General features: G+C 45.0%; 2 protein-coding genes across 2 annotated transcripts in view; one reads left to right on the forward strand and one right to left on the reverse strand.

Annotated features, from left to right (window-relative positions):
• The window catches only part of LOC142258717 (uncharacterized), a 491,515-nt gene that overhangs the window by 52,032 nt on the left and 419,965 nt on the right, over positions 1-19,518 (forward strand). The window lies entirely within an intron of this gene.
• Positions 1,058-5,955, reverse strand: LOC142258714 (uncharacterized). Its single transcript, XM_075331331.1, has 5 exons — positions 5,784-5,955; positions 5,470-5,683; positions 5,233-5,389; positions 4,702-5,103; positions 1,058-1,184 (listed from the first exon to the last, which is right to left on the reverse strand). Exons 1-5 carry the CDS (start codon positions 5,886-5,888, stop codon positions 1,058-1,060), a joined length of 1,005 nt encoding a protein of 334 aa, XP_075187446.1. The 5' UTR covers positions 5,889-5,955.

Consider the following 19,518-nt stretch of genomic DNA (forward strand, 5'->3'; position numbering starts at 1 on the left):
CGCATTCTGTGGCACATAAAAAAAATAAACGTTCATACTCACCTCACCTTACCTCACTCCCTGCAGCATCGCTCGTCCTCCCGTCTGTGTCAGCGGCAGCGCCGCTGAATGGAGCCGTCCCCGTTACCCTGCTGCATCGCGATCATCTCCTGTGTCTGTGCCGGCGGCTGCGTGTGGATGCGTGCGCACAACGATGACGTGATCGATGTGCTAGTCTCCACCCAGCCGCCGGCACAGACACAGGAGATGATCGCGATGCAGCAGGGTAACGGGGATGGCTTCATTCAGCGGCGCTGCTGCTGACACAGACGGGAGGACGAGCGATGCTGCAGGGGATTGGTGAGTACTGTACACTGATTCACTGCTCCCCACGCTGATGATGATGCACGGGGAGCAGTGAATACAGCCGCACATGATCACTCCAGGCCGTAGTTGCCAGGGGTGATCATGCGGGCCAGCTGTTTATCCCCCGCCCATCATCCCGCCCACCTGTCAGTGCCTGCTTCAGTGCTGAGGGATGATGGGCGGGGGATGGGCGTGCATATTAAATGAGCGGGTCCACGTGGCTGCTACAGCCTGCTCGTGCCCCCGATGACCCGCTCCACCGCAGCACCCACATTCCCTGCAGCCCCCATCAGACCATAAGATGCACCCCCACTTTCCCCCAACATTTGGGGGGAAAAAAGTGCGTCTTATGGTCCGAAAAAAACGGTAAATGATATGTGAGTGTGATCAGTGAGTGGTGATGTATGAGAAGGTCACTGCTCAGGTCTCCGACATCAGACTGAGAATTGGCTAGAGCAGAATATTTGCTTGGTTAATCTCATAAGGCAACAAAGCCTCCCCCATGTCTCCAGGGAATGGCGAGGGGTAAAGTTGCTGCCTCTGGAGAGTGGTTCCTCGGTTCCATCCCAGGAGTGGAAAAATAAAATGTAACTCTTTTTAAATTCTCCTGTTTGTGTGGATCTGCAGTAATGGCTGATCTGTGCCCGTGCAGAAGTCACATCTCACACAGCAGAGTGACTTATACACAGTGTTTGCAGGTTTATCCTCATAACTAGGGAAAATCACATTCTCGTATCGCTTTGTCCTGTGGAGCAGTGGTTAAGGGCACAGGGTGGAAAGTCTCCAGAGAATCTTGTTTAAATCTGTGCAGGAGTCTTCTGCGCATGCACAGAGCGAGTCTGAAGCAGAGAAGTGAGCACCCTAATGACGACTGCAGGAATGGTGAGTGCGCACGCGCGGGATCTGCAGACGCTGATGGTGACGTTGCACATGTAAATCCATGGTATCACGCACACAGGGGCATGATACCATGGAATACATGCAAATGCCCACAGGGTGATGTGACGCCCATGGGGCTAGAGACCCTGCTCATTTACATAGCAAATATGTAAGTAATAAAACGTTTATTACTTTCATATTCCACAATATTACAAGAAAGGGATGGGTAGGAAGGAGGTATTAGGCTACAGGACACCCTGCTTATAGGTCACAATGCATATGAGACCTGACAGGTTCCCTTTTAGGCTAAGTTCACACTTCAGTTGTTTTCAATCCGTCAGGTCCGTCAGCAACTGATCAGTTGTTTTTTAGATGTCAACTGATGCAACTGATGTGTTTTTCACAGGATTCCTTTCACAGGAATCCTGTGAAAAAAACGGATCAGTTGCGTCCGTTACATCCGCTATGTGTCCGTTTTTTGATGGATCAGTCATGATCCGTCTGTGTTTGGGACAGCTCAGTGGGCGTGCCAAACATGCTGGGCATGCTCAGTAGAGCATGACGGAATCCTGCGCTGGATTCCGTTGTAAGACGGATTACGACGGAATCCAGCACCATAGACATACATTACAAGTGTGACGGATGGCGACGGATTCCTGTGCGGCGCGTTAATTTTGACGGCCTGAAAAACGTTACATTCTGCGTTGCTCCCCGCTCGGCGGTCAGTCAAAAACGACGGACCGCGACGCAGCGGATGCAACGCAGGGTCATCAGTCGCAATCCGTCACTAATAGAAGTCTATGGGGAAAAACAGGATTCCTGCAAAATATTTTGCAGGATTCCTTAATTCCTCAAGGCTATGGATTGTGACTGATGCACAACAACTGAAGTGTGAACTTAGCCTAAGGCTACTTTCACACATCAGTTTTCTGTATTCAGGCACAGTCCTTTTTTTTGCCGTATCCAACGTTTCCGTTTTTGTTGTGCAAACCGGAGCAAACCGGACCTACCGGATCCGTTTTTAAGCGGATCCGTTTAGGACGGATCCGTTAAAAAACGGATCCGGTAGGTCCGGTTTGCATCCGTTTTGCATCCGTTATGTCCGTTTTTTGACGGATCCGTTTTTTTAACACTAAACAAACAATTAACGCGTTCCGTATTCTGATTGGCTATTGGGAACATATAGTATATATACAGTATTTTGAAGCATATATGACAGAATGAAGACAGAGGCAAGCAGAAACCATGGATGCTATTCTTGCAAATTACACAAAGATCGCTGCAGATTTTATATTTGAGGCAAATCGCTTGGCTATCATCGTCAGAGAAAAGGAGCGACAGCGACTGAGGCGTCAGCGACATCGACGCTTTTGGATCCATCCCCTGACTGCCCAGAGACTGACACGTGGGGTGTTTTCAACCCTATACCTGGAGCTCCGTGGAAACCATGAAAAATTCACAAGCTATGTCCGGATGTCAGTGATTAATTTTGACGTCCTCCTTGGCCTTGTTGCGGACAACATCCGTAAAACGGACACCTACAGCCGGTTCTCTATAACACCCGAGGAGCGTTTGCTGGTTACGCTTAGGTAAGTTTTTTTTTTTTAAATTGTATCCTCCTGTAAATTGACTTTTAACTGTAATGTGTTTGCTATTATTTTTTTATAATTATTGTCTTTCCTTTACAGATTCCTTGCAACTGGAGAGTCGCTTTCATCCCTCCACTACCAGTTTCGACTAGGAATTTCCACCATCTCGGGAATCATTAGAGACACTTGCCAAGCCTTGTGGGATTGCCTCCATGATGATTTCATCCCCCAGCCCACCAGGGACAGATGGCTTGCAATTGCTGAACAATACTATAACATTTGTCAGTTTCCAAATTGCCTTGGCTCAGTGGACGGCAAACATATAAGAATTGTGAAACCAGCTGCTTCGGGGTCAGAATACTACAATTATAAAAAATATTTCTCAATTGTCCTAATGGCAATAACGGATGCGGACTACAAATTCATCTCAGTGGACATTGGCGCATATGGGAGATCCAATGACTCTCAGGTCTTTAAAATGTCCCCAATGGGGCGGCGAATCTATGGGAATACTTTTGATTTCCCTCCTGCAAGACCTCTTCCTGGCACATGTGAGCCCCCAATGCCCTTTGTTTTTGTGGCCGACGAAGCCTTTCAACTCTCCCAACATCTATTGAAGCCATATGCAAGCCGTGGATTGACGCAAACACAAAAAATATATAATTACAGATTATCCAGAGCCAGAAGAATGGTGGAATGCTCCTTTGGGATACTAACCAGCAAATGGCGAGTGTTGTTAACAGCCATTAATTTAAACATTGAAACTGTGGATGAAATTGTGAAAGCATGTGTGGTACTGCACAATTTTGTTTTAACAAAGGAACCTTTGTCCTTGGATGACCAGAGTTTGGAATCCACCGCTTTGTCTGACTACACCAGTCCTGGATTTAGGAGTAGTGTTGCCTGTTCAACAATCCGTGACAAATATGCTGACTATTTTGTGTCCCCAGAAGGTAGAGTAGATTGGCAAGATCAAATGGTGTAAGATTTTTGTTTAGTTTTATAACAAATAAAAATAGTTAAAAATAAATTAAAAAATATCTTGTTAACCTTGTTAATTTTAAGCTTTCACTCGCTTTAAAAATTTGTAATTTTTACACCGTCAAATTACAACATGTTATGTTTTTGTATTACCTTTTTATTTACTTAACTTGCAAAATAATATTCCCCCCAAAAAAAACAAGAACAAATAAATACTTTTCAACAAAAAACTTTTATTTTTATTACAAACATAAATTATAAATTGGTATATCTTGGGCTTGGGGTGGAGATAGTACTGGAGGGGCTGACAGGTGGGAACACACGCACAGTTGGAGTATTGAGGGTGGAAAGTGGTGTTGGTGGTGGTGGTGGGGAAGTAACAGAAGGTGAAGGTGTGGTTGAGAAACCAAGAGGGAAACCAGGAGATGGGATGGGATTTGGTAAGGATTGAGGGGTGGAGTGGAGGGATTGGGAGACAGAAGAGGTGGCTGGTGAATTAGTGGCTTGAGTTGGGGTCATGATGGGTGTGGAAGGCGAGATGTGGTAGTGGGTAGGAAGTGTAGGGGCAGATGTGGTTGGGAGCTGGTACTGGGCCGCAGGCTGGTACTGGGCTGCAGGCTGGTACTGGGCTGCAGGCTGGTACTGGGCAGCAGGCTGGTACTGGGCAGCAGGCTGGTACTGGGCAGTAGGTGGAATAGGGACAATGGCTGGAGGGGGGGCAGGTGGTCTTGGAGGGGTGGGTGGAGGTGGTTGGGAGTCAACCTGCGCCAGAGCCTGCCGTGTGGCTTGCATTACATGCATCTGATGGTCAAGAGATAGCTTTTCCATGCGCTCTAGTACGGCTTGAAAAAAACAATGATTGGGTGATTTACTTGCATCTAAATGCAGCCTGTCCAGACGCGTGCACAATTCGTGTGTATTTTTTTCCATATTGGCATTTATTAAGCTAAAAGATGAACGATTTTGTTCGGCTAATAATTGAATGGCGTTCTGGAAGGCTGCATTTAGATGCAAGAACTCGGGCGCATAGCTCTTTTCCTGACCCCTATGACGCTGACGCCCAGAACCCAAAGGTGTTCTACTGAGGGCAGCAGTGTCAGAGGGGTGGGGTAGGGGAAAAGCTATCTCGTCACCAGCAGCTTCAGGTAATGAAGTCTCACGTGAAGCTCCAGCGCAGGTGGATGGGACAGATGTCGATGGAAGGGAAGGTTCAGATGGGTGGGGTCTGTGCCTGTGTTCCCCAGTGGCGGACTGTTCAGGGATCGCTCCTGTCGGGTTCGATGCAGGCTCCTGAGTGCTGCAGACGGTGCTGTTAAAAAGAGGAAAAACAAAACAATAATTAATTTAATTGCTATACATTGGCACTGACTAAAAAAAAAAGGCAAAAAAAATCAGACATAAAATATTATACTTTGTACATATTGTGGGGAATATTTACCTTCTGCACACCATAGTTGTCCGGAGGAACGACAACGCTCGAAAGTAACGGTACTTCGATCTGCGTCCTCCGGATCCACTCGGGGCCTGCATCTCTTGATTCAACTCCTTTTTGAAGCGATCCCTGATAGACCGCCACCGCTTCTGAAGTTTGTCACCTGAAAGTGGAAAGCAGAAAGTGGTTAGTATACAACACATTACATCATGCAGCATAACCTACTGAACTGTGAATACTTACGCTGTTTCTTCTGGCCACGAGAATTGAGCTCCCCCCAACCTTCTACCGCTGCGTGGCATACCTCGTCCCAGAGTCGACGGGTTACGATCGAATCAGCGTGGCGGCGGTCAGCCATGTTCCACAGCGGCTCCCTTTCTCTAACTTCATCGATGAGGAGGTCGATGTTGATAAATCCGGCCTCCTCACCGTCAGAATCGGGAGCACGCTGTGATGCCTGTTCAAAGAAAGAAAAAAGAAATTAAAAAAAAAAATAGACAAAAATTCACACTGACATGACCAAAAAAAAAAAAAAAAAAAAAAAAAAAATAACTTACACTATGACCACCGCCACCTCGACGACGACCCTGGGACGGTCTTGGGGGAGCTCTATCGTGAGCCCTAGAAGTTGAAGCCTTTAGTGAAGAAAAAAAAAAAAACATTATTTACTTATGTGTTTGGTGTGCTGTGGTAAACAATTCCTGTATGAAACTTACACTATGACCGCCCGCTCCGTGTATTTCTCCACCCCTTCCGTCGTCTTCTGGCAGCATCTCCTGTGATGTTTCGGCCACCTGTGTAAATGTCGTTTATTTAAAAAATTTTTTTTTTTTTTTTAAAAATATAACACCAAAAAAAATAAAATACCTCAGTTTGTGAACCGAAGGACGGGCTACCAGAAGACGACATATTTTTTTTATTACAATAGACCACGCACAACAACTTGATGGGCCAAACGTTAACGGCAACACTGCACCTGCAAAAAAAGAAAAAAAAATGTCTAAGTACATGTACGCAGCTCACAGCAGTGATCTGTGGACAGTACTGTGGACATTACCTCAGGAACACTCTCCTCCAAATCCGCACTGGCACTCAATGGAAACGGACACAGCAACTGGCTGTCCACAAATTCAACGGCAACACTGCACCTGCAAAAAAAGAAAAAAAAATGTCTAAGTACATGTACGCAGCTCACAGCAGTGATCTGTGGACAGTACTGTGGACATTACCTCAGGGACACTCTCTTCTCCAAATCCGCACTTGTACTCAATAGACCACGCACAACAACTTGATGGGCCAAACGTTAACGGCAACACTGCACCTGCAAAAAAAGAAAAAAAAATGTCTAAGTACATGTACGCAGCTCACAGCAGTGATCTGTGGACAGTACTGTGGACATTACCTCTTCCCTGGAGCACTGGACTGGAGGACAGCAGAAGTTGAAGTCAGGATCCGGCAGGAAGTGTGTAGAATGTGCTGGATCCTTTTATAAGTTTTGTGATGATGAAAAAAAAAATTTGCGCATGCTCTGTTTACCAAACCGGATGCGGTCACCGCATCCGGTTTAAACCGCATTGCGCCGGATCCGGCATGCATAGACACCCATTGTATACAATGCCGTATTGCGCCGGATCCGGCAGAATGCGGTTTTTTTAAGGGGACAAAAAACGTTACATGATACGTTCTATCCGGCCGCCGCATTCAATTATTTTGCCGCATCCGGAAAAAAACGGATGCAACGCAAAGCCATCCGGTACAATCCGGCAACAATGCAAGTCTATGGGGAAAAACCGGATGCGGTACCGGATCCGTTTTACCCGTTTTTTTCCGGATTGAACCTGATGGCAAAAAACTGATGTGTGAAAGTAGCCTAAGATGGCAGAATGACAATCAGAATGTCAGATATTACATGGGAGACATTACTGGACTTTGTGTGCAGCAGAATATAAACAATAAAAATCTTCTGCTTCTGGGATTTGAACCCAGAAAACAAGATTCTCTGGAGACTTTCCACCCTGTGCCCTTAACCACTGCTCCACAGGACACAGCGATACGAGAATGTGATTTTCCCTAGTTATGAGGTGAAACATACAAACACTGTGTATAAGTCACTCTGCTGTGTGAGATGTGACTTCTGCACGGGCACAGATCAGCCATTACTGCAGATCCACACAAACAGGAGAATTTAAAAAGAGTTACATTTTATTTTCCCACTCCTGGGATGGAACCGAGGAACCACTCTCCAGAGGCAGCAACTTTACCCCTCGCCATTCCCTGGAGACACGGGGGAGGCTTTCTTGCCTTATGACATTAACCAAGCAAATATTCTGCTCTAGTCCTGATTGTCAGTCTGATGTCTGAGACCTGAGCAGTGACCTTCTCATACATCACCACTCACTGATCACACTCACATATCATTTACATTTGGCTGGAGGAGGGCAGTGGGAAATGCCAGAGCTCGGGGTTATAGCCCCCCTAGTGGATGGGGGTATTTTTTTTTTATTTGAAAGTATAATGCTGTGTGTGACACAGATGCCTTACCATTAAGCTCTAGGTTCATTATTTATAGGATTTCATTTTTAAGGAAGAAATATATCATAGGAATAAAAAAGTCAGTGATCAGGTATCAGAAGTCAGTGATCTGGTATCAGTTGTCAGTGATCTGGTATCAGTTGTCAGTGATCTGGTATCAGTTGTCAGTGATCAGGTATCAGTTGTCAGTGATCAGGTATCAGTTGTCAGTGATCAGGTATCAGTTGTCAGTGATCTGGTATCAGTTGTCAGTGATCAGGTATCAGTTGTCAGTGATCAGGTATCAGTTGTCAGTGATCTGGTATCAGTTGTCAGTGATCAGGTATCAGTTGTCAGTGATCTGGTATCAGTTGTCAGTTCTCAGTGATCAAACAAGGTATTTCTGATGTTTGACACTGATATATGATCATGTCCTAAAATGAACACTGTATATTTGAACGCAGCTCAAAGAAGCTACAAGTAGCGTTTTTGAAAAAAGTTAAAAAAAACTGCAAGTCGCTGGATCCTCACTAAACTGCACACAAACGCATGTGAATGCATGTTGATGCGAGTCCATTGCAAATGCATTGAAATGAAAACGCATTTGCACTGGATCCGTTTTTGCATTAAAAAAACGTACAGGACACATGTTAAAAAAAACGTAGTGTGAAAGTAACCTAAGGCCTAAGGCTGCTTTCACACGTTTTTTTAACATGCGTTATGAACATTTTTTTGCTGCAAAAGTGGATCCTGTTTTTCTAAAGAAAAACTCATGCAAACGCAAGTGTTATTTTACAGGATCCTGCCACTTTAAGTTCATGGGCGGGCATTGGAGTCATGGGATCGGGAGTAAAGGGAACTGAACGTGACAGACTGGAAATGCAGATGCCGCAGGGGAAAAAAAGAGGAGACAGAGGAGGGAGAGGAAGAGAAAGAGGGAGAGGGAGAGAAAGAGAACAAGAGAGAGGAAGAGAGAGAGAAAGAAAGAGAGAGAACAAGAGAGAGGAAGAGAGAGAGAAAGAAAGAGAGAACAAGAGAGAGGAAGAGAGAGAGAAAGAAAGAGAGAACAAGAGAGAGGAAGAGGGAGAGAGAGAAAGAGAGGGAGAGAAAGAGAACAAGAGAGAGGAAGAGAGAGAAAGAAAGAGAGAGAACAAGAGAGAAGAAGAGGGAGAGAGAAAGAAAGAGAGAGAAAGAGAGGGAGAGAAAGAACAAGAGAGAGGAAGAGAGAGAAAGAAAGAGAGAACAAGAGAGAGGAAGAGAGAGAGAGCGAAAGAAAGAGAGAGAACAAGAGAGAGAAAGAGAGAAAGAAAGAGAGAGAGAGAAAGAACAAGAGAGAGGAAGAGAGAGAGAGCGAAAGAAAGAGAGAGAACAAGAGAGAGAAAGAGAGAAAGAAAGAAAGAGCGAAATAAAGAAAGAAACAAACTCACTCTCTGGTGTACTGACCATGGCCAGAAACCACAAATAGGATCCTGTTTATCAGTATACCACCGTTCACATGCGTTTGCGTGCAGTTTTGTCAGAATCCAGCGACTTGCAATATTTGGCTCAAAAATTTTACAAGTAGCGTTTTTGAACAATGATAAAAAACTACAAGTCGCTGGATTCTGACAAAACTGCACGAAAACACATGTGAACGCATATTGACGCAAGTCCATTGCAAATGCATTGAAATGAAAACGCATTTGCACTGGATCCGCTTTTGCAGCAAAAAGCGTTCAGGACGCATGTTAGAAAAACCTAGTATGAAAGCAGCCTTAGAGAAGACATTCACCGAATTGATTGGGACAATGTCCTCACAAATAGGAGCACAGAAAATAAATGGGAAATGTTTAAATCAGTATTAAACACCCACTGCGAGCGAGCCATACCGTACAGAAATAAAAGGGCTAGGAACAGGAGAAAACCAATGTGGTTAAATAAGGATGTAAAAGGGGCAATAAATAATAATAACAAGGCATTTAAGAAGCTAAAACAAGAAGGCAGCGAGGAAGCATTAAAAAGTTATAGAGAAAAATAAAATGTGTAAAAAACAAATACATTTAGCAAAAGTGGAAACTGAGAGACTCATTGCTAAGGAAAGCAAAAGAAATCCCAAACTATTCTTTAATTATATAAACAGAAAAAATATTAAAATTCATGGTGTCGGCCCTTTAAAGAAAAATGAGGGTAAAATCATAGAGAGCGATGTGGGAAAAGCAAATGTTTTAAATACTTTTTTCTCAACTGTGTTCACACAGGAAAAGGATAATCCAGGGGAAATGCAGAGTGATCATGTAAATGCCCCATTAGGTATGACTTGCCTAACCCAGGAAGAAGTGCAGAACCGACTTAGTAACATTAAAAGTGACAAATCACCAGGCCCTAATGGCATTCACCCTCGGGTATTAAGGGAGTTAAGTAATGTTGTAGACAGGCCTCTATTCCTTATATTTAAAGACTCTGTAGAAACCGGGTCTGTTCCACTGGATTGGCGGCTAGCAAATGTGGTACCAATATTCAAAAAGGGGTCTAAAAGGGAACCTGGAAACTATCGGCCGGTAAGCTTAACATCTGTAGTGGGTAAAATGTTTGAAGGGTTTTTAAGGGATGCTATTATGCAATATCTCAATGTTAATAAATGTTTAACTCCATATCAGCATGGATTTATGAAGGATCGCTCCTGTCAGACTAACCTGATGAGCTTCTATGAGGATGTAAGCTCTCACATGGACCGAGGAGAATCATTGGATGTCATTTATCTCGACTTCGGTAAAGCATTTGACACTGTCCCACATAAAAGACTGCTAAGTAAAATGAGAAAGCTTGGGCTCGGGGAAAATGTGTGTAGATGGGTAGGTAGCTGCTTAATGATAGAAAACAAAGAGTGGTTATTAATGGTGCATACTCAGATTGGGCCACGGTTACTAGTGGGGTGCTACAGGGGTCTGTATTGGGCCCCCTACTATTTAATATATTTATTAATGATCTGGAGGATGAATTACAGAGTAAAATATCAGTATTTGCAGATGATACAAAACTATGTAAGGTAGTTAACACAAAGGAGGACAGTTTGTAACTACAGATGGATTTGAGTAAATTGGAGAATTGGGCTGAAAAATGGCAGCTGAGGTGTAACACAGATAAGTGTAAGGTTCTGCACATGGGAAAGAGAAACAGATACTACGATTACTTACTAAATGGGAAACTGCTGGGGAAATCAGACATGGAAAAAGGCTTAGGCATCTTAGTCCATAAGAAGCTAAATTGGAGTGCCCAGTGTCAGGCAGCTGCCACCAAAGCAAATAGGGTCATGGGATGTATTAGAAGAGGTCTGGGGGCACGAGATGAAAACATCATTCTCCCTCTGTATAAATCACTCATCAGACCACACTTGGCGTATTGTGTGCAATTTTGGGTGCCGGTGCTCAAGAAAGACATAACTGAACTTGAAAGGGTTCAAAGGCGGGCTACTAAAATAATAAATGGAGTGGGTGCACTACAATACCCAGAAAGGTTATCAAAATTAGGTCTATTTACTCTAGAAAAGAGAAGACTTAGGGGACACCTAATAAATATGTACAAGTGTATCAGAGGGCAATACAGAGATCTCTCCCATGATCTGTTTGTACCAAGGACTGTGACAAGAACAAGGGGGCATTCTCTTCGTTTGGAGGAAAGAAAATTTCTACATCAGCATAGCAGAGGGTTCTTCACGGTAAGAGCAGTGAGGCTCTGGAACTCTCTTCCTGAGGAAGTGGTTATGGACAACTCACTGAATGAATTTAAGAGAGGAATGGATGTTTTTCTTGAAAGCAACAGTATAGAAGGTTATGAATAACATAATATTACAGGTAGATAGTTGACTCAGCTTAGGAGTCGGGAAAGAATATTTTCCCTATGAAGAAAATTGGCTCCTACGCTGTGGGTTTTTACCTTCCCTGGTTCCACACTGCAGAACAGCTGCACTAAAAATAGGCTGAACTAGATGGACATAATGTCTTCCTTCCACCTTACAAACTATGTTACTATGTTAACGCAAAAGGCCTCAACACACCAGAGAAGTGAGCGCAAATCCTCTACCACTTTCACACATTGTAAGGTTCAATTGATATGCTTCCAAGAAACTCACTTTAAACAGGGACACCCACTCGCAATCAAGAACAAATATTACACAACCTAGTTTTTTAACAAACAACCCTAATTCCCATTCCAAGGGTGTAGCGATAGCCAAACACAAATTACTACCCCACCAGGTGCTCGATTGTAGGGTGGACAGTGAGGCCAGATACATTATCCTCTCTTTAATTATTGGTAGCCAAACTTCCAATTATTAATACCTAGGCTCCCAACCAACACCAAGACCATTTTATCTCCAAATTAGTAGGTACCGTAAACCCCCTGGTACGAGGCATAGTCTTACTATGCGGGGACCTAAATGTTACCCTAGACCCGACGGTTGACAACTCCAATGGTGAATCCAGCACCCCTTACGTGACAATCAAGCGCATTAAAAAAGCATAATTGCAACTACAACTCTATGACACATGAAGAATCCAGCACCCATCTGATAAAGACTACAGTTTTTACTCACCCCCAGGACTCATACAGTCGATCAGATTCCATCCTTATACAGCACAGTGCACTCCCTTGGCTCTCATCCACTGGGATTGGTAACATTATATTATTTGATCACGCGCCAGCCTATTGTGCCATTAAAGTCCCCTCCCTGCCAAACATGAGGGGGTCGTGGCAACTCAATGAGTCCTTGCTCCTGGATGAACTCTGTATGGTGGATGTCCACGCTACAATTGACCACTTTATCACTGATCACTCGCGGCATGACATGGCGCATGCTTATAAATGGGTGGCTCTTAAATGCGTCCTTCATGGTACGTTTATCAAACAGGGATCACGTATTAAGAAGGACAGGGCTGTTGCCCTTAAGGTGGCTCTACAATTGGTCACCAACCTAGAGCTGCTCCATAAAAAAGCCTTGTTGCCCGCAACCATACGAGCAAACAGCTGCTGGACTCCTCCTATCAGCGCCTACTCCAGTCGGGAAGGGGTAAATGTTATGAGTTTGGGGACAAACCGGGCAGTATGCTGGCTGATGCCTTGAGGTCCAAAAGAACCCAGACCCTGATACCCTGTATTAAAAATACACATGATAAACTGTCTTACGCCACCCCTGACATTTCAGACACCTTCCACTCATATTACACTAAACTTTAGAATTTGTCCCCCAGATCCCCTACCAACCCAAATATAATTCCTGCCCCATCCTCCCCCTTCAAAAAGCTCAATGGGGTCCTGGTGGATTTGCTGGAGAGTCCTTTTACATTGGAGGAACTTCAGTCTGCAACCCGTGACTCACCCGGAAACAAAAGCCCTGGTCCAGATGGCTTCCTGGCCAAGTTTTATAAATCTTTTTCTGAACAATTAGCGCTCATCATGCTTTAAATTTTTAATTCTATCTCAGAATCCACACTCTTCCCAGCTGACTCTACATTAGCACACATAGCTCTAATTCTTAAACCCAACTGCTGCAGCAGCTACAGGCCAATTTCTTTGCTTAATGTAGATTTAAAACTCTATGCCAAACTCCTCGCTAATAGATTGAACCCTCTCCTCCCTGGTCAGATACACCCGGATCAAGTGGGTTTTCTCGCTGGCAGGGAGGCCAGACACAACACTCTGAAAACTATCGATCTGGTCCAACACGCACGCACTCAGAAAATACCCATGATGATCCTGTCGTTTGACGCTGAAAAGGCTTTTGACAGGATATCTTGGAGCTCGGTTTTACAGGCACTGCACAATATAGGACTGGGTCCTATTTTCAGGTCAAAAATCCTCGCCCTCTACCGCTTGCCATCTGCACAATTAAAAATCATTGGTTGACTCAACCTCCGTCCTGTGTCCTTGTGTGTACCACATTGAGCATGGAGAAAAGAAAGAAGACCAAAGAACTGTCTGAGGACTTGAGAATCCAAATTGTGAGGAAGCATGAGCAATCTCAAGGCTACAAGTCCATCTCCAAAGACCTGAAAGTTCCTGTGTCTACGGTGCGCAGTGTCATCAAGAAGTTTAAAGCCCATGGCACTGTGGCTAACCTCCCTAGATGTGGAAGGAAAAGAAAAATTGACGAGATATTTCAACGCACGATTGTACAGATGGTGGATAAAGAACCTCGACTAACATCCAAACAAGCTCAAGCTGCCCTGGAGTCCGAGGGTACAACAGTGTCAACCCGTACTCTCCATCGGCGTCTGAATGAAAAGGGTCTCTATGGTAGGATACCCAGGAAGACCCCACTTCTTACTCTGAGACATAAAAAAGCCAGGCTGGAGTTTGCCAAAACTTACCTGAGAAAGCCTAAAACGTTTTGGAAGAATGTTCTCTGGTCAGATGAGACAAAAGTAGAGCTTTTTGGGAAAAGCCATCAACATAGAGTTTACAGGGGGAAAAAAAGAGGCATTTAAAAAAAAGAACACGGTCCCTACAGTCAAACATGGAGGAGGTTCCCTGATGTTTTGGGGTTGCTTTGCTGCCTCTGGCACTGGACTGCTTGACCGTGTGCATTGTATTATGAAGTCTGAAGACTACCAACAAATTTTGCAGCATAATGTATTGCCCAGTGTAAGAAAGCTGGGTCTCCCTCAGAGGTCATGGGTCTTCCAGCAGGACAATGACCCAAAACACACTTCAAAAAGCACTAGAAAATGGTTTGAGAGAAAGCACTGGAGACTACTAAAGTGGCCAGCAATGAGTCCAGACCTGAACCCCATAGAACACCTGTGGAGAGATCTCAAAATGGCAGTTTGGAGAAGGCACCCTTCAAATCTCAGGGACCTGGAGCAGTTTGCCAAAGACGAATGGTGTAAAATTCCTGCAGAGCATTGTAAGAAACTCATTGATGGTTACCGGAAGCGGTTGTTCGCAGTTATTTTGGCTATAGGTTGTGCAACCAAGTATTAACCCCTTCACGACCGGCCGATTTTTCGCTTTCCGTTTTTTTTTTTCGCCATTCTTTTTCTGAGAGACGTAACTTTTTTATTTTTCAATCAATATGGTCATGTGAGGGCTCATTTTTTGCGGAACGAACTGTACTTTTAAATTAAATCCTCAGTTTTACCATATAATGTACTGGAAAACGGCAAAAAAAATTCCAAATGCAGAAGAATTGCAAAAAAAGTGCAATAGCACTATGGTTTTTGAGATATTTTATTCACTGTGTTCATTATATGGTAAAACTGATGTGTGGGTGTGATGCCTCAGGTCAGTGCGAGTTCGTAGACACCAAACATGTATAGGTTTACTTTTATATAAGGGGTTAAAAAAAATCGGAAGTTTGTCCGAAAAAAGTGGAGCACGTTTTACACCATATTCCGTGACCCGTAGCGTTCTCATTTTTTGGGATCTATGGCTCAGTGACGGCTTATTTTTTGCGTCTCAAGCTGGCGTTTTTAACGGTACCATTTTTGCGCAGATGCTATGTTTTGATCGCCTCTTATTGCATTTTGCGCAAAAGTTGTGGCGACAAAAAAACGTTGTTTTGGCGTTTGGAATTTTTTTGCCGCTACGCCGTATACTGATCAGATTAATTGATTTTATATTTTGATAGATCGGGCGTTTCTAAACGCGGCGATACCAAATGTGTGTATATTTTTTATTTTTTTAACCCTTTAATTTTCAATGGGGCGAATGGGGGGTGATTTGAACTTTTAAGTTTTTTTGTTTTTTTTTTATTTTTTAAAACTTTTTTTAACTTTTTTTTTTTATTTTACTAGTCCCCCTAGGGGGCTATTGCGATCAGCATTCCGATCGCTCTGCAGTATCTGCTGATCACAGCTACAAGGCTGTAAACAGCAGATACGCTCTCTTTCTCTTTAGCTGTGCCACGGGCACAGCGAAAGTGAAAGCAAGTCAGGTGTAGTACAGGAGTCATCACATGACCCTGTGCTACCATGACAACTATCGGGAGTCACGTGATCTCGTCACGTGACTTCCGGTATCGGCGGTAAGTAAAATTTTACCGCGATCGTGCTTATAATGGCGCTGTCACATATTGACAGCGCCATATAAGGGGTTAAACGGCACGAGCAGATAACGATTCTGCTCGTGCCTAGCAGGCACACATCTCAGCTGTGAAAATCAGCTGAGATGTGTGCCGATCGCAGCATGATGCTGCCGGCAGACCGCGGGCAGTAAGGTTATGACATTTAGGACGTAATTTTACTGCCCGCGGTCGTGAAGGGGTTAAGCTAATGCGGGCGTCACACGAGAAGATCTATCGTCGGGGTCACGGTTTTCGTGACGCACATCCGACATAGTTTGCGACGTCGTTTCGTGTGACACCTCCGAGCCACGCTAAATCGGTCACAAATCGTGAGTCGTGTACACGTCGCTTATTTTTAAAAGTTTATTTTTCATGGCGCCGGTTGTTCATCGTACCTGAGGCAGCACACATTGCTCCGTGTGACACCCCGGGAACGATGAACACAGCTTACCTGCGTCCCGTGGCACCCGCCGGTTATGCAGAAGGAAGGAGGTGGGCGGGATGTTTACGTCCCGCTCATCTCCGCCCCTCTGCTTCTACTGGACGGCGGCTGTGTGATGTCGCTGTGACGCCGAACTTTCCTCCCTCTTCAGGAAGAGGATGTTCACCGCCCACAGCGAGGTCGCTCAGCAGGTAAGTACGTATGATGGCGGTTTAACGACTTTGTGCGACACAAGCAGCGATTTGCCCGTGACGCACAAACGACGGGGGCGGGTACGATCGCTCGTGCAATCGCACGATAGATTGTATCGTGTGATGCCCGCATAAGGGTGCCAATACTTTTGTCTGGCCCATTTTTAGAGTTTTGTGTGAAATGATCAATGACTTGATTTTTGTTTCATTCTCTTTTGTGTTTTTTTATTGCAAGCAAAATAAATGAAGATAATAATACCAAAGAATTTGTGATTGCAATCATTTTCAAGAAGAAACTGAGTATTCTCTGACAGAATTGCAGGGGTGCCAATACTTTTGGCCAGCACTGTACTTATTTTCCCCACTGTATATTTTTAGATAGCAATAAAACAAACTTTGCACAAATCTATAGTACAGATGACAAATATAGAGTTTGTAAAATATGTCATGAAATAGATTTACTTTGATTTTTCCCTTTCGCCCATGACTGCACCACCTGAGAGATAAGTTCCGCCCACATCAGGACAGGAAACCCACTGATAAAAAGGCGGTACCTCTCCTTCACATCAGTTTAGTTTCCTGTGCTGATGGGACAACCCATGGATTCTCCCAGGTCTGACCCGGAGTGGAAGTTTGGTTTCTTACCAAAAGCCGGCATTCGGGCCTGGATGCACCTCCCCAGGGCTTCGGCTGTCTGCGGTGGTGGGGCGCGGGCGCTCGGCTCTGCGTCGCCCCAGGCTATGTGATCCTCACACGGAGCCCGCGAGATGGGCGCCCTGCTGACGGAACGCCGGGGTGAAAAGGAAGTGACGCGGCACCCGGAAGTTCATCACCTGTGCATGTGCAAGGTGTTCCAAGATGGGGGCGCCCAGTAAACGGATTTCAGGTGGGAAATTTGAACCAAGGAGGTATGAGGAGTCACCTTCGCTGCATTCTGGTGAGTATGACTTCTCCCCTATTCAGGATGGAAGACAACTCTCCTCCAGAGCAGGATGTGCTGGAACAGCATACAGATTCCCAGGGCAGCGAGGGGAGCGCTCCTCCGGCAGGGCTAGTCCGTCCAGTCCGGCAAGTCGACATTCCAGGGGATCTGAGAAATCCAAATCTGGAAGTCATAAACTGCCTCCGAAACTGGTACCAGATCTGCCATCTTGGGGGGTGAGTGTCTGCTGCAGCAGCATTTCATTGTTTAACAGTCCCCCCTATGTTCCCTTCTTTCTTCAGGAGGTACCTCTAAGAGGAATCCTAGGAATTGTGGGGTTTACAAGGACAGTCTATCCTCAGATTACCAAGGGGGCCTTGTCCCACCTGTCTCAGACCCGCAACACACATCCGTTTTTTTTGTACGTGTGTAGTACGTATTTGCACGTACCGGAGACACGTACACACGGAGACCCATGTTATTGAATGGTAGATGGCACGCACACGTAAAATCACACGGAACGTGTGTCCGTGTGATAAGTACGTGTGTGCACTTTTCTACACGGACGACATGTCCGTTTTTGGCCGGCAGCACGCAGGCACGGACCCACTAAAGTCTATGGGTCCGTGCCTGCACGGACCGCACACGGAGAAAGTCCGTGTTCAGCACGTTTCGTGCGTGTGCGTTTTTACACTAGCGATCTTATTTTTATTTTTTTTTAAATTAAATTCAGTATACTTACCTTTTTTTCTGCTGTTCTCAGTCATACTTACATTGGCGCTCGTTTTTTTTCTTCCCCTGGCTCATACCGCTCCCCGATCACCAGCGCGGCGAGGAACAGCTGTGCAGAGAATACGCGGCAACAATTACTTTGAATATGCTGGCCGCTCATTAATCAATCTCGTATTCCCTGCTTTCCCCACCCACAGACGCCTGTGATTGGTTGCAGTCAGGCACGCCCCCCACGCTGAGTGACAGGTGTCTCACTGCACCCAATCACAGCAGCCGGTGGGCGTGTCTATACTGTGCAGTAAAATAAATAAATAAAAAAATGGCGTGCGGTCCCCCCAATTTTAATACCAGCCAGATAAAGCCATACGGCAGAAAGCTGGTATTCTGAGGATGGGGAGCCCCACGTTATGGGGAGCCCCCAGCCTAACAATATCCGTCAGCAGCCGCCCAGAATTGCCGCATACATTATAAGCGACAGTTCTGGGACTGTACCCGGCTCTTCCCGATTTGCCCTGGTGCATTGGCATTCGGGGTAATAAGGAGTTTTTGGCAGCCAATAGCTGCCAATAAGTCCTAGATTAATCATGTCAGGCATCTCCCCGAGATACCTTCCATGATTAATCTGTAAATTACAGTAAATAAACACACACACACGAACAATCCTTTATTAGAAAAAACCCACTAACAAATTGCCTTGTTCACCAATTTTATAAGCCCGAAAAAGCACTCCATGTCCGGCGTAATCCAGGATGGTCCAGCGTTGCTTCCAGCTGTGCTGCATGAAGGTGACCAGAGCTGCAGAAGACACCGCCGCTCCTGTCAGCTCCACGCAGCTGTCACTGAGGTTACTCGCGGCCAACGCTGAATAGAGCTGATCGCGCTATTCCCTTCATTAGCTGCGTGGAGCTGACAGGAGCGGCGGTGTCTTCTGTTATAATATGGGGGAACCACATCCACTATTCTCTATTGTCAACCTTGCATACAAATCAGAGTGAAGAGGGGGTTAATGCCGCGCATCAGCCAAAATGAAGATGTAGCACGTTGATGTTATAAACGTATTCTTTTATTCCATCGGTCTACGCGTTTCGAGGATATACCTCTTCTTCAGGACCAGTGCATCAACATAGTATCTACTACTGTTACTATGTTGATGCACTGGTCCTGAAGAAGAGGTATATCCTCGAAACGCGTAGACCGATGGAATAAAAGAATACGTTTATAACATCAACGTGCTACATCTTCATTTTGGCTGATGCGCGGCATTAACCCCCTCTTCACTCTGATTTGTATGCACATCCACGTGGGGCTGCAGCAGACGCCATCATCCTATGCTTTATCAGTGGTTGTGACTATCACAACCTTTTCAGGTGAGTGTATTTTTCCTGATCTACCTCACTGATCTGTTGGTATTACACTATCAGCGCTCCTTATTTTTCAGTTTCTTTTGTCAACCTTA

This window comes from Anomaloglossus baeobatrachus, assembly GCF_048569485.1.
Source record: "Anomaloglossus baeobatrachus isolate aAnoBae1 chromosome 3 unlocalized genomic scaffold, aAnoBae1.hap1 SUPER_3_unloc_2, whole genome shotgun sequence".
NCBI lineage: Eukaryota > Metazoa > Chordata > Amphibia > Anura > Aromobatidae > Anomaloglossus > Anomaloglossus baeobatrachus.

Bases quoted from the DNA above. Each gene is read 5' to 3' on its own strand.
- LOC142258714 (XM_075331331.1), bottom strand. From the start codon at position 5,888: ATGTTTTTTTTTTTTTCTTCACTAAAGGCTTCAACTTCTAGGGCTCAC. The intron at 5,390-5,469 runs GTAAGTATTCAC...TTCCACTTTCAG, and splicing joins TCGTGGCCAGAAGAAACAGC to GTGACAAACTTCAGAAGCGG. The intron at 1,185-4,701 runs GTGCACGCGTCT...TCTCTGCTTCAG, and splicing joins GAAAAAAATACACACGAATT to ACTCGCTCTGTGCATGCGCA.